General features: G+C 55.6%; 2 protein-coding genes across 4 annotated transcripts in view; both read right to left on the reverse strand.

Annotated features, from left to right (window-relative positions):
• Nucleotides 1–2536: 2536 nt before the first annotated feature.
• On the reverse strand, nt 2537–7406 carry ZNF414 (zinc finger protein 414). Of its 3 annotated transcripts, XM_059695925.1 has the most exons (8): nt 7254–7406; nt 6762–6889; nt 6302–6608; nt 5908–6015; nt 5705–5810; nt 4898–5238; nt 4768–4818; nt 2537–4359 (listed from the first exon to the last, which is right to left on the reverse strand). In XM_059695925.1, the coding sequence occupies exons 2-8, from the start codon at nt 6762–6764 to the stop codon at nt 4154–4156; spliced, it is 1122 nt and encodes a 373-aa protein (XP_059551908.1). In that variant the 5' UTR covers nt 6765–6889; nt 7254–7406; the 3' UTR covers nt 2537–4153. The 3 variants fall into 3 exon arrangements, with proteins under 3 accessions (XP_059551908.1, XP_059551909.1, XP_059551907.1); XM_059695926.1 differs by lacking the exon at nt 6762–6889 and having other exon boundaries at nt 2539–4296; nt 7254–7403; XM_059695924.1 differs by lacking the exon at nt 6762–6889 and having other exon boundaries at nt 2539–4359; nt 7254–7403.
• Nucleotides 7407–11211: 3805 nt separating this feature from the next.
• MYO1F (myosin IF) overlaps nt 11212–12543 on the reverse strand; it is a 34588-nt gene continuing 33256 nt past the window's right edge. The window contains exons 27-28 of the mRNA XM_059695927.1: nt 12314–12483; nt 11212–11643 (exon numbers count right to left, since the gene is read on the reverse strand). Of these exons, the coding sequence (XP_059551910.1) occupies nt 11567–11643; nt 12314–12483 (247 nt within the window). The 3' untranslated portion in view covers nt 11212–11566. The remainder of the gene's footprint in view (nt 11644–12313; nt 12484–12543) is intronic.

Here is a 12543-nt window from a genome sequence, read left to right on the forward strand (position 1 = left end):
CCCAGAACCCTTCACTCCACAGGCCGACACTCTATCCACTGAGCCAAACCGGCTAGGGCAGGTGAAGCCTTTTTGCTCATTACCTCACCTGCCTTCCTCATGTTAACACTTCTCTGTGGTCCAATTCCCAGTTTTGAGCAAGACTTCCCTGTTGCAGGGGCAAATGTTACATGGACCATGGATGGCCCACTGAGATGGCAGATTTGAAGATGAATAGGTGGGCAGTATCAAAGGTTTTGGCCCTGGGGAGGGGGTCCAAGGACACCCCAGGTTCCCAGTGGACTAAGGATGTGAAGAAAATCAAGACAAGACAGCTTGGAGGCCAAGGAAGATGGAGTAAAGGTAGTGGGCAAGACCAGTGCAGTTAGGATGTGGGGCCCAGCCAGATAAGGTTCCCTGGAGGTCAGTTCATTGGGAGAGTGCAGAGCCCTGGTTCTGTTTGGCCATGCATTGGGGTTGTTTGAGGAATTTACAAAGAAAGACATAGAAGCACCCAGAAATTCTGACTTAATTGGTTTGGGTGTGGCCACACCTAGACACTTGCTGAGGGATTCTAATGTGCAGCTAATTGAGAAACACCGGTGCCCATCGGTCACCTGCCATCTGTCCCCATTATTAAAATGCAGGGTCTGCTTCCAGTCAGTGGTGAGGCCTCAGTAACCGCAACATCCCAGGTAATGCCCATGCTGCTAGTTTACAGATCACACCTGGCAGGTGATCCTATAAGTTTCCAAAAGGATCCAGAAAGATTTAGTTGAGACAGGGAAGGAGGCTCTTTCTGTCTTGAGGACTTGTATTCCCAGCAGGAGACCTTCTTTTGCCTGCCCTGCCATGAAGGCCACAGGCAGCACATCTGGAAATGACTGCCTGTTTGTATGTCTGCTTTAGGGTACGGCCTGAGGATTCTGGAACTTGGCCTGTGAATCCGTGTCCCTGCACAGGGACATGCATTCTCAGTCACATTTCCAGATGTCGGTCCCCCTCTGAACAGGGGTCCCAGGAGGCCAGGGATGATGAGATTTAGGTCCTCTCTGGGTCTCCAGGACCAGCCACCACCTCACAGGTTTGGTGAGAGGGAGAGGATGAGAGAACAGGGATGACTGGCTGAGAGCATATAAGGTAAGCTGAAGGATTTAATGAATGACAGCCAGTGATTCCCCAGGCTCTGGGGAGACTCCTGGGTGTGTGGACAGCTTCAGCACAGAATTCTAGAGGGTCCCTCCCTGGCTGAGCCTCTGTGGAGAGCCCACAGGCTCCTGGCACCATCCCCAGAAGGCACATGACCCCCAGTCCTCTTTGTATGTTTGGCACCTTTCTGGAGGCACAAAGCCTTAAACGTGGACCTGCAGCTACAGTTGGAGCTGGGGAACCAAAAGCCAGAAGTGAGCCTGATCCAGCATTTGCCTTGGGAAATGGGTGTTGGTGGGGGTTCGTCAGGCAAGTGTGTGGAACTCTGAGGGCCAGGGAGGTGAGCTGGGGTTCTGAGCGTGTGTGGGGAATTGAAGCTGGTGCACCCAGGCCCTGTGCAAGAGCCAGGAGCAGTGCACCTGCCTTCCCTAATGTGGGTGGGTGGGTGGTGGGGGTTGGGGGTTGGCAGCTGGTGCAGCCACTTAAGAGGACTGAGCACGTGGGTGGTGGGTCCTGAGGCCACAAGAAGTCAGGAGCCCCGGACGGGGGGTGCTCAGCTTAGGTCAGGAACTTTACCTCCCCTTTCCCAGCTGAGGGGGCACCCACCAGCGACACCAGCAACGGAACTGGTGCTGGATAACTGCCAGGCGGTGGATGGACACTTGGAGTGGCTCAGCCTGTTGAACATGAACCTGCAGTCTCTGGCCCACCTGCCTACGTGGGGGCAGCTGTACAAGGCGAGTGCTGGCCTCCTCTCATTCTCCCTCAGACTGATACTCTTGGGTACCGTCTGCTGGACATGCTTGGGCCTAAGAGGACAGCTTTCAGGCATCCTGGAGTTGAGGTGGGGTAGGGGGACCTTCTGTGGGGTCATAGGTTAGCCAGGAGGACAGGGGCTGCAGGAGCCTAGAAGGGACAGTGGGAGCAGTGATGAATTTCAAGTGAGCAGACAAAAGGCTGTATATGAGTTGGAAGGGGATGAGGGAGGAGGTATGTTTTGGAGTGGTCAGGGTACCCAGGCCAACTGCTGAACCAGCTCCTTAAGCCTCAGGGCAGAGTTCCCACTGCCTCCAAAGGGGCAGAGGGAGCTATGGGCCCTTAGTTCTCACGGGAGTGGTGGCTGCATCTATATGGGTGATGGAGTGGGTATGGTGGGTGTTGGGAGAACTGGACCAAGATATTGGCTCTTGGTCTCTCTGGAAAAGTCCTGACAGCCTGGATTTGGGGATGGCTGGATGAGGGACTTGATAGGGAAGGAAAGCTAGGGGGGTTGGTACCCTGGGGTCCTGGGGAACCAGAATCACTAATTCCTACCCCTGGAGATACAGGAAAGCCTGGGACTAGGGCTTTGGGAATGTGGACCCTGCTGGCTGGTAGTAACTGTGCCCAGCTCCAAGGGTGGTGCAGAATCAGCGAGTGACTTAAAACTGGGCCTGGCTAGAGAGTCAGTGAGCTTACCCACCTACCTTCACCTTCTCTCTCTGTAAAATGGGCCCCTTGACCTTGCCCCACCTCCTCCCCAGGCTCTTGCAAAGGTTGAGGTAGCCATGGGCTTGGTGGCTGGAGGGATGTGAATCACTTGCAAACATTTCCCAAGTCCCCACCTTCTCTCCTCAGTCCCTCTATGAATCCTCACAAAGGATCCAGGGAAGAGCATCAAGGCACTCATTTAAAAAGTGAGATGCAGGAAAGCTGATGGCCACACAGTCATGGCTATAAGGCTTCTAGCTGAGAAGGGGGAGCTCAGAGGGCCCTGGAGCCACTTCCCTGATGGCCCATCTAACTCCACAGCTGGTGCTGAGTAACAACCATCTCAGCAGGGTCTGCAGGGGTTCACTCGTGTGCTTGCTCACAGGAAGTCTGTATTCAAGGAGGAGAAGGGAGATGATTTGTGTGGCCCGGGGAGGGAATGGGAAGGTTCAAGATGGGGGCCTTGTGAGCTACTAGGAGAACAGGATCTTCATCTAGAGAACTATAGGGAGACACTGAAGGGAATAGGAAGGGGAGGGACACAATCAGAAGAGACCCGTTTTCAGGGGTGTTCAGACTGGGGGGGAAGGGCAGGAGGAATTGCTTCTGGTGCCCAGGAAGGGTAGAGGGCAGAGGCCTGGGCTAGGGGTACCATGGGGCTGGAAGGTAGTAGAACCCACCTGAGTGGTGGCTGCCAATAACACCTGGGACTTCCATACCAGGAAGCTTGGCCCACAGATCTCAGTGACAGCAGGGCTGAGACAGCAGTGTGGCACCAAAATTCCAACCCTGGCCCAGGCCTGACTTCCCATGAAGGAAGGGAAGACAGGACCAGGATGGGGAGGGATAAGGAGGGAAGGGAACCCAGGCTCTCCGGGGCTGACCTTGACCCACTGTTTTCTTTAGGGCTGGGGCAGGGGAAAAATCCAGGACAAAGAAGAGGCCTGAGTCCTAGCCTGCAACAGAATGCCCAGCTCTGGGGCTCTATCCTGTCACCTCCCTGTGAGTTATCATTGGCCTAAGGACCTAGAGGGTTCTAGCTGGGCCAACTCAGCACTTTCTCAGGACCAGCCTCCCTCCCTGTCCTCCCCACTGACTCCCAAGACAATCAATCAATCAATCAATCAATCAATCAATTAAACTGTAAATTTCCATCCCATCTGGTTTCTGGAAGTGACTGGACAGCATCAGTGGCAGTACTGAGCAGGAGGCTGGTCCGAGTTGAGGTAACAGGGAAGGTGGGATATAAGTGGGTTGTGGGTAAGAGGAGGCCTGCCCTTCTCAAGATGGGGGCAGGGGTGCCCAAGACTGCTAGACAGGCTGCTGAGGGACCCAGACAGCACAGGCCAGTTCATCCGCCTCTTTTATTATTTCCTCTCCCAATCCATTTCAGGCCCCAGTAAAATTACAAAACTAGCCCCATCTCATGACCCACTCTACACGGCATTCAGAGCAGCAATAACACTACACTTTCCCTTTGATAGCAGCAGCGAGCGACACCTTGGGTGCAAGCAGGGCCAGGTCTGGGTGGGGCAGAGGAGGCGGTGTCTGAGCCTCAGCCCCGCCCCTCGCCTCTGGGGCCTCCATCCTCCCCACCCTGGTACTCCAGGGCCTTACCCACCGGGCACTCGGGGCGTGGCTGCCCGGGGGCAATGGAGCGGTGGTCCTCCAGGTGAAGGGTCATGGCGGGCCGCGAGGCTGTGGAGAAGGTGCACTGCATGCACGAGTAGCGACCACGCGTGTGCTCCCACAAAATGTGCCCTGCGGGCAGGCGGGACCCTGTCAGTCCCGGCCCCCGCCCAGAGGTCTGGTCCATCACCGAGGAGGTGGTCACGGGCGAGGGCGCTTCGGGCATTTATCCATTCCCATCAGCTCGCGAGTACCGAGGGGCTGTCCTGCCTGATCCATCTTCCCCGGGTGTGTGCCCCCCTGAAACTGGGGGCATTGAACTTGACTTCTCTGTGTCCCCCATTCCCATCCCCGGAATCCCCGCAGAGCGCGAGCTTTACATGGTAACGCCGGTGCAGATGAAGGCGCGTGGGCCAGTAATTTTTAAGGCAAAATCCTGTATTTCAGGGCTGGCACTGCTGCCTCCTAGCACCTCCTGGGCCTGGCAGGACGCAAGCCAGAAACCCCCTCCATCCCGCCCTGGTGGTCACCTGCACGCACCTGAGGGCGCGTCGGAGCCGCCCTGGGGTCTTCGAGGACTGCCACCGGCACCTGCGGTAAATAGGCTAGTCAAGGTCAGATATCGGAGCAAACTCAGCCCACCCTCTGGCGGCCCTGCCACGGCACTCACCTTGGCTCTTTTTCCAGACAGCGGCGCTGGAGGCCGGCAGCCCAGGAGCGGCAGCCAGGAAGGGGCGCAGGCGCGTGGGGTTTAGGCCAAAGGACGCGGGGTTCAGGTAGGGACGAAAGGGCCCGCTGGGGGCAGGGGCGGGCGTCGCGTAGGGCTCGAGCGGGTGCTGCCAGCCCGTCGCCGCCGCAGAGTCAGATTCCGTGGGGCGCTCGAGCGCGGAGGGCTCCTTGTCGAGGGCAGGGGCTGGCGGTGGGGCTGGGCTCTGCGCATGCTCAGCGCAAACATGCAGGTGTTTGAAGAGCGAGCGGTGCGTGCGGAAGCGCAAGAGGCAGTTCTCACACCTGGGGACGAACACAGGCCTGGGCTGGGTCTCCTGGGCACCAAGAAGGGGGCCCAGACCCAAGTCACAGATGACCCAACTGCGGGGTAGGAACTGGTCCTCAGTGCCCCCTACGCTGACCGCGACCCTTCCGGACCCCTCCAGGTCAGAGCCCTGGGAAAAGGAAGAGGTCTCAGCCTCGACTTAGGTGGTCAGCTTTCCTCTTAGAAGCTTCAGGAGAGACTGGGAGGAACCACACCCACATGAGCCCCCCCCCCTCCCGGGTCCTGGGACCTTCTCCAGGTCCGTCTCTCTGGGACAGGTCTTGCCCGAGGCCACACCCATTTTCAGACCCAAGCCCCTCCCCCATCAGCCCCCTGACTGGGAAGTGGGCTTGAACCCCAGGTATTGGCTGTCACACCAGGAGCAGGAGCTGCCTAGGGCCTAGTCACCAAGGACCAGAGGAGGCTGGGTGGTCAGGGTCTCACTTGAAGTAGCGATTGGGTTTGTAGTGCAGCTTGCCGTGTGCCACCAGCTCCTGCATGCTGGGGAAGGTCTCGGTGCAGTTCAGGGCGGAGCAGCGGAAGAGCTTGCCTGGCAGGGCAGGGGCGGAGGACAGAGGAGTGGAGTGGGGTGGCCACGGGTCAGCCTGGGAACTCTGCCTGCCTCCCACCACCTACTCTGACCCTACCTTCCAGGGACTGTGTGGGTGGGCAGTGGGTACGCAGATGCTGTGCCAAGTCACGAACGCTGGGGAAACTGAGGCAGCAGCCAAGGCTGGAGCAGGGTATCTGCTTTCCTGTAGGATGTACACAGCAGGGTCACCCATCCCTCCCCTCCCCGGTGCTGTCCAGGGCTCTGCCCAGGGAGCATAGACCAGGGGGAGTTACCCTATGGTTTCCTACTGGGTCCTACCATCGACCGCTTCCATTGGACTGAGCTGCCAGAGGGCAGGGGCTGAGTGGACCTGGCGCATCACAGCAGCCACGCCTGGCACACACTCAGTGATATCACCGAGTATGGAAAGGCTCTGTTTTCCGTCGTTCCAGGCCTGTGCCCCCACAGAAGGCCCTATCACAGGTCACCTGGTGGTGGGCGTCGCCTGGGAGGCCGCAGGTCCTCACTGGTCCCAGAAACTGCGCTGGTTGGGCCAAGGCTAGATCCCGGGCCAGGCTGGCCCGCGCCTGGGGCTGAGGAGGCGCCCTGCTGGCCCGCGCCAGACCCTCCGCGGTCCCACAATGCGGGGGTGGCTGTCTGGTCAGGCCCTGCCGCCTCCCCCATGGAGAAGGAGGCTGCAGCAGCCACGCCTGGGGACACTTCCTTCTGGGTCTCACTGGAGCTGGGCTCTGCACTGATCAGCATGTCCGGGCTGGGCACGGAGGGTTCTTCCTCCTGGTGGAAACAGAGGCGGGGAGAACCCCTCTGGGCCTGGGTCTGCTGGGGCCAGCCAGGGGGACCCTCCCTCCCCTCAAAGACCGTGGTGCATTCCTGAAGCAGCGAGTGCTCCCGAAACAAGAGCCAGTCAGCCCCATCCTAAGGAGTTACCATCCAGGGAGGCAGGCTGCTAGGCGGGAGTGTTCCTAAAGCAGAAGTGGACCGCTGTCAGGAAGTGCTCATCGAAAGCAGCATCCCCTCTTCCCCCGCTTAGGGAGATGGGAGGCCCCCCACGTGGCCTAGAGGGAGTAGGCGGGACAAAGGCTATGAAGGCGAGGCTCTGAACAGAGTGGTTAGGACGATGCTGGTGAGGCCGGAAGTGGCCACGTGGGTTGTTTGAGGACGGACCGGAGCTGTGCAGGTGAACTTGGAAGTGTTGGGGGCCGGTGGCATGAAGACCGGGGGCGGAGCCCGAGCTCAGTGGGGGTGGCCCAGTCGAAACCAGGCCCGGAAGTAGGGGGTGGGGTGGTAGCCAAATGACTAGTGACGGGGCGAGTGCCCGGATGTGGGGGCGGGGTTGGCCGGAGGGTGTGTGCGTGACAGGACCGCTCCCCTCCAGTCCCCGCTGGCTCGCCGCACCCGTGTCCCCGGCGCCGCGCTCACCATCCTTGGCCCGGCTAGGCCTTTTGTCCCCGCAGCTCCTGCGGCTCCGGCTGAGGCTGCGGCGACTTCTTGGGCGGCCGCGAGCTCGCGCTCACTTCGACGCCATTATCCGCCTCCCAGCTCTCGCGAGAGCACGGGCGGGACCTGCGCAGGGCTCTCCGTGAGGGGGCGGGGCCTGCGATCGGGGACTACTGAACCACAGAACAACCCCCGCAGCGGGTTTGCAAACTGAGGGCAATGTGAACAGCCAGTGCGCTGAGATCCAGGATTAAAGTCTTCCCTGGCCTGTGTACTCGTCTGTAAAATGGGTATCTTAAGCCCATTCCGTATCATTCCCAGCCTGGAAAGGCGATAAACAACGCTCTCCTTTTTGAAGAGATTGTGTTGACTGGCACCCTCATTGAAGGAAGTTGGCAATGGTCGTCAACATTTTAAAAAAACTTTATTTATTGCCCTGGCCGGTGTTGCTCAGTTGGTTGAGCGTCGTCCCATGCACAGAAAGGTCACTGGTTTGATTCCGGGTCAGGGCACAAGCCCAGGTTGTAGGTTTGATCCCCCGCGGCAGTACGTACAGGAGCCAAACAATGTTTCTCTCACATCAATATTTCTCTCTCCCCCTCTCCTTTCCTCTCTATCAAATCAATAAAAACATTTTTTTAAATTTTATTGATTGATTTTAGAGGAAGGGAGAGAGAGACATCCACCCGTTGTTCCACCAATCCACGATTCATTGGTTGACCCTTGAATGTGCCCCTAGGATGGAACCCTCAACCTGGAAGTATAGGCTCCATACTCCAACCAACTGAGCACCTGGCCAGGGCAGCAGTAAAAATTTTCAATGCATTTAGTTCTGAAGTTGGAGTGGGTCCGTTGTGGGAAGCAAGCTAACTGTCAGGAAGGGTGTGTTTCCAGGAGGATGGCACTGAGTGCACCAGCATAGAATGAGTCACCTGTCCAACCTACTGTGTGCTAGGTTCTGGGGACTCAGAAAGGAACAGTGCCGGCAAACATCCCTGACCTCAGAAGCCACTCACATTTTTAAATGGGAAAACAGACAACAACAAATGCAGAAAATGATCTTAGGTTATATTAAGTGCTACTAAAAACAAACAGTAGGATGTGGCAGTGATGGGTCAGGGAAGCCTTTCCGTGAGGGGACTTCTGAGCTGGTGCCTGATAGGAAGGAGTGAGCCAGTGGAAGGTCATGAGGCCAGAGCACTCTGGAAAAAGTGGGTAGGTACAAATGTCCTGAGATGGGGAGGGACAGACTTGTCTTTTTCAGGGAACAGCGACATCAGTGCGCTCCAGCAGAGTGGAGGCGGGATGTGAAAGACAGAAAGTGAACTGTGTGCAGAGAGGGTCATGCAGGGCTCTGTGAACTGGTTTCTATTCTAGACACTGATGAATTTTCAGCAGGGAGAGGTACACCATCTAGTCCCTGCCTGTCCTTTGGAAGTTGAGCTATTGGGGGACAGTGAAGTGTTTTTGATATCAGAGCTCTTTAATACATTATTTAACCATTCGTGAGGTGTCTGAGTTCAAGGCAAGTGAGGTGTCTGAGTTCAAGACTGTGTGCAATGTAATCCCATCTGTGTACGTAAGATGTACCTGTATGCTTTTTTTTCCCATCCTCACACGAGGCCATGTTCACTGATTTTTTTAGAGAGAGGGGAAGGGAGAGAGAGAGAAACATCGATTGGTTGCCTCCCACACCTACCCCAATGATGGGGCCGAGGATTGAACCCAAAACCTAAGTACAGTGGGGCCTTGACTTACGAGTGTCCCAACTAACGAGTTTTTTGAGATACCAGCTGTCTCTCGGCTGATTTTTTGCATTGAGTTGATAGAGTAATTTGAGTTAACGAGCTCCTTAATAAGATCAGCCTAGGAATGAATTAAACTCGTAAGTCAAGACCCCACTGTATGTGCCTGGACTGGGAATTGAACCCAAGACTTTTCAGTGTAGTGGACGACTCTCCAATCAACTGACCCATGCCGGCACCTGTGTGCTCTTATATACAGAGAATACCTTTAGAAGGAGACATTAAAAATTGGGTAGGGGAACAGGGATTTCTGAGGGAGAGACAGATTTTTCACACCTTTGTGCAGTTTGAATTTAAAAACTTATCTTTTGATTATCTTTAATACAGTTAAAAACTTAAAAAAACAGGTCATTTTGATGCATGGTGGAGAGGTGTGTGTGAGCAGGGAAGATTGGTGCATATGGGGAAGGGTGGGGTGAGGCCTCAGAAAGGACAGGGATCTAAGGAAGGGAAAGGAGGGCCTAAATTTAACAAGTTTTATGTATAAAAAAAGAGTCAATAGGATGTGGGCTGTGTGGGTGAGGTCAAACTGACAGGTTTGCAGATACTGTAACCTAGATGTGAGAAGCTGTCTATTACAATACGTTAAATTCACTCCCTTTTCCATACTCAGCTCCACACCCAAACCTCATTCACTCATCCTATCCAGAAGACCCTACTTCCTACATATGTGGTGCCTGCCATGATGGTAGTGGGGTCACAGGGTGAGTGTGAGGGCAGAGAAGGGAAAGGAAGCCCTGATTTCTTCCACCAGAAAATGCCCAGCTGATCAAGTTGGTGGCTCATGTGGGTTGTCCTCCCCTCTGTCTGTCCTCACATGTAAGTCTTGCAGCAAGAGACGCACACATAGTGGTTGGGCAGAGTGAGAAAATCAGAGATGGAAGGAACCAGGGACATTCAAGGGACTGGCTGGAAGCTTTTGTATAACAATGGACTAATAAAAGGGCTTTTGAGCCCTAACCAGTTTGGCTCAGTGGATAGAGTGTTGGCCTGTGGACTGGAAGGTCCCAGGTTCGATTCCGGTCAAGGGCATGGGGTACATCCCCAGGAGGGGGTGTGCAGGAGGCAGCTGATCGATGTTTCTAACTCTCTATCCCCTTCCCTTCCTCTCTATAAAAAAATCAGTAAAATATGTTTTAAAAAGAAAAAAGGGCTTTTGAATTCAGTTGCAACCTTGGGATCCCCCCCTCCCCAGCTGCACTCAGCTTCCCCAGGTAGGTGCAGAAGAGAGAGGGTGCAGATCCTGCAAAAGGCTCAACTGGCCAGTCATCCCCTGTCCCTTCTCTGGCTCAGTCCTGACCCCACCAGTCTCCCAGGCTGGCTGCTCTTTGAGGGGCTGAGCACAGAAAAGGTGTCCATCTAGAAAGCCAGGCTCCTTAGGCTGAGAGCATGGCAGAACTCCCAGCTGGTTCCAGCTGTGCCTGTAAGGTCTCAACGGCTCAGATTTCAGCATGGGTTTGCAGACAGCTGGGGAGACCAGTTGCCAGATAACCCCTTCACCTGTGACCATAAGTGCAGAAAGTCAGGGCCCTGGAATGTCAGAACCTTCCAGACCACGGGTAAATGAGGGCTAAGAAGGCACAAACACGGGGTGGGGGGTAGGGACCAGGGGTGGCCCAGGGTGGACTGTGGAGCCTCTTTCCTTCCTCAGGGTCCAGTCAAGTCCTACATGGGTTTGGGGACTGCAGATTCAGATCTGACAGGACCAACCAGACCATTTTTTGAAGGAAATCTGGGATACAATTTCTGGCAGCTGGCAAGTAGACAAGCTCAAACTTTTTAAGGCTTGGCTCTGTGGAATCTTGGGCAAGTGACTCAACCTCTGAGCCTTCATGTTTCCACCTGTAAAATGGTGATTTGCTGCTCCTATGTCACAGGTTTCTTTTCTTTTCTTTTTTTAATATATTTTATTGATTTTTTTTACAGAGAGGAAGGGAGAGGGATAGAGAGTTAGAAACATCGATGAGAGAGAAACATAGATCAGCTGCCTCCTGCACACCCTACTGGGTATGTGCCCGCAGCCAAGGTACATGCCCTTGATTGGAATCGAACCTGGGACCCTATCCACTGACCTAAACCCGTTAGGGCATATGTCACAGGTTTCTAAGAAGTTTGGCGCTCAGTCTGTTCAGACGTCTATCCGGCAAACGTTTATTGCCTCGGTGGAGAAGGAGGGAGGTCACACTTGTGAAGGCCTCTCCACTTTTCCCCATGCTTTGCTGCTAGGATACGACTCATTTCATACTCACAAGGCAGCTAGGAGGTAGGCTCTGCTGTTAGCCCTATGTGACACACTAGGAAACGGGTGTGACATGGGAGGCCAGGGCCCAGAGGTGGCTGCAGTGATGATCCTCAGACCCACCCAGAGCTTGGGCTGGGCTGGAGGCCACAGGACTGGACTTCTGGCTAATGCGGCTAAGAGAAAGGAGACCTCCTGCCAGCAGGGCCTGGCTCCCTGGCACGGGGAGGACAGAATCCTGGGCCCCCCTCTCAGATCTTCTCCACGTAGTTTCCAGGGAAGAGGCCCTCCTGGCCATGCAGCCGGCCTTTCCACCAGCCTGAGGAGTCTGTGGGATAGAAGAAAGTATGAGGCACCACCCACCCCACCCCAGAGGAAGCCTTCATGTTGGCTCAGTCTGTCTTACTCATTTCCACTGGCCTGGCATAAGGCAGAGGCTGAAAAGAGAGTGATGGAAGGAAGGGAGGGAGGGACACATACATGATTTTTCCTTGTCACTGGCTCACATTTCATCATTTTCTAGAACATTCACTTGTACTCTTCCCACAGGCCCCTCCCCATAGTCTCTATGCTGGACCCAAGAATGACCTCAACGGGGCTTCCCCACCCACTTACAGAGGGTGCTGTTGAGTCCCAGGCTCCTCTGGGGGGGCAGCCCAGGGGCTTACTAGTAAGTAACGAGGTGGCCTGTCTGGATGGCCCATTTCCTACTCACAAGGGGTCTCTGAGGTTCTGCTAGCCCTATGTTTGATCAGTAACAAAAATGAGGCTGGGGTGCTACATGTGATGTAGTGAGACCAGGCTCCCAGTTGGCTTAGGAGGTGATCTCCACCCAACGCCTCTAGCTTATGCAGCCACTGGCTCAGAAGAGGGTAACTCTAGCCGGGCCTGGAAGCTAGCTGGCCCCTCTGTTCTCCCATTGGATGATATGTAGTAATGGGGGTTGCCTGGCTGTGTCAGGGTTCCGACCCCTCCCACCTCTGTCCCAGCACACATACCTTCCATGAGGATCTCGATAACCTCATTCACGTTGAAGCTCAGCTCATCCACGTCTTGGCCCACATACTGATACAGTGCCCGGCACCGCGGGCCATGTGTCCGTGGCTGGGGCTTGGGTCGGCCCACACCAGGCACCGGTCGCTGCCCCACGCTGCGCTTCCTCTGCATGCTGTGGGCACAGGGGTGTCCATCACAGCCCTAGATACTCCCCTGCCTACCTACCTCTCGG

Source organism: Myotis daubentonii, chromosome 5 (genome assembly GCF_963259705.1).
Source record: "Myotis daubentonii chromosome 5, mMyoDau2.1, whole genome shotgun sequence".
NCBI lineage: Eukaryota > Metazoa > Chordata > Mammalia > Chiroptera > Vespertilionidae > Myotis > Myotis daubentonii.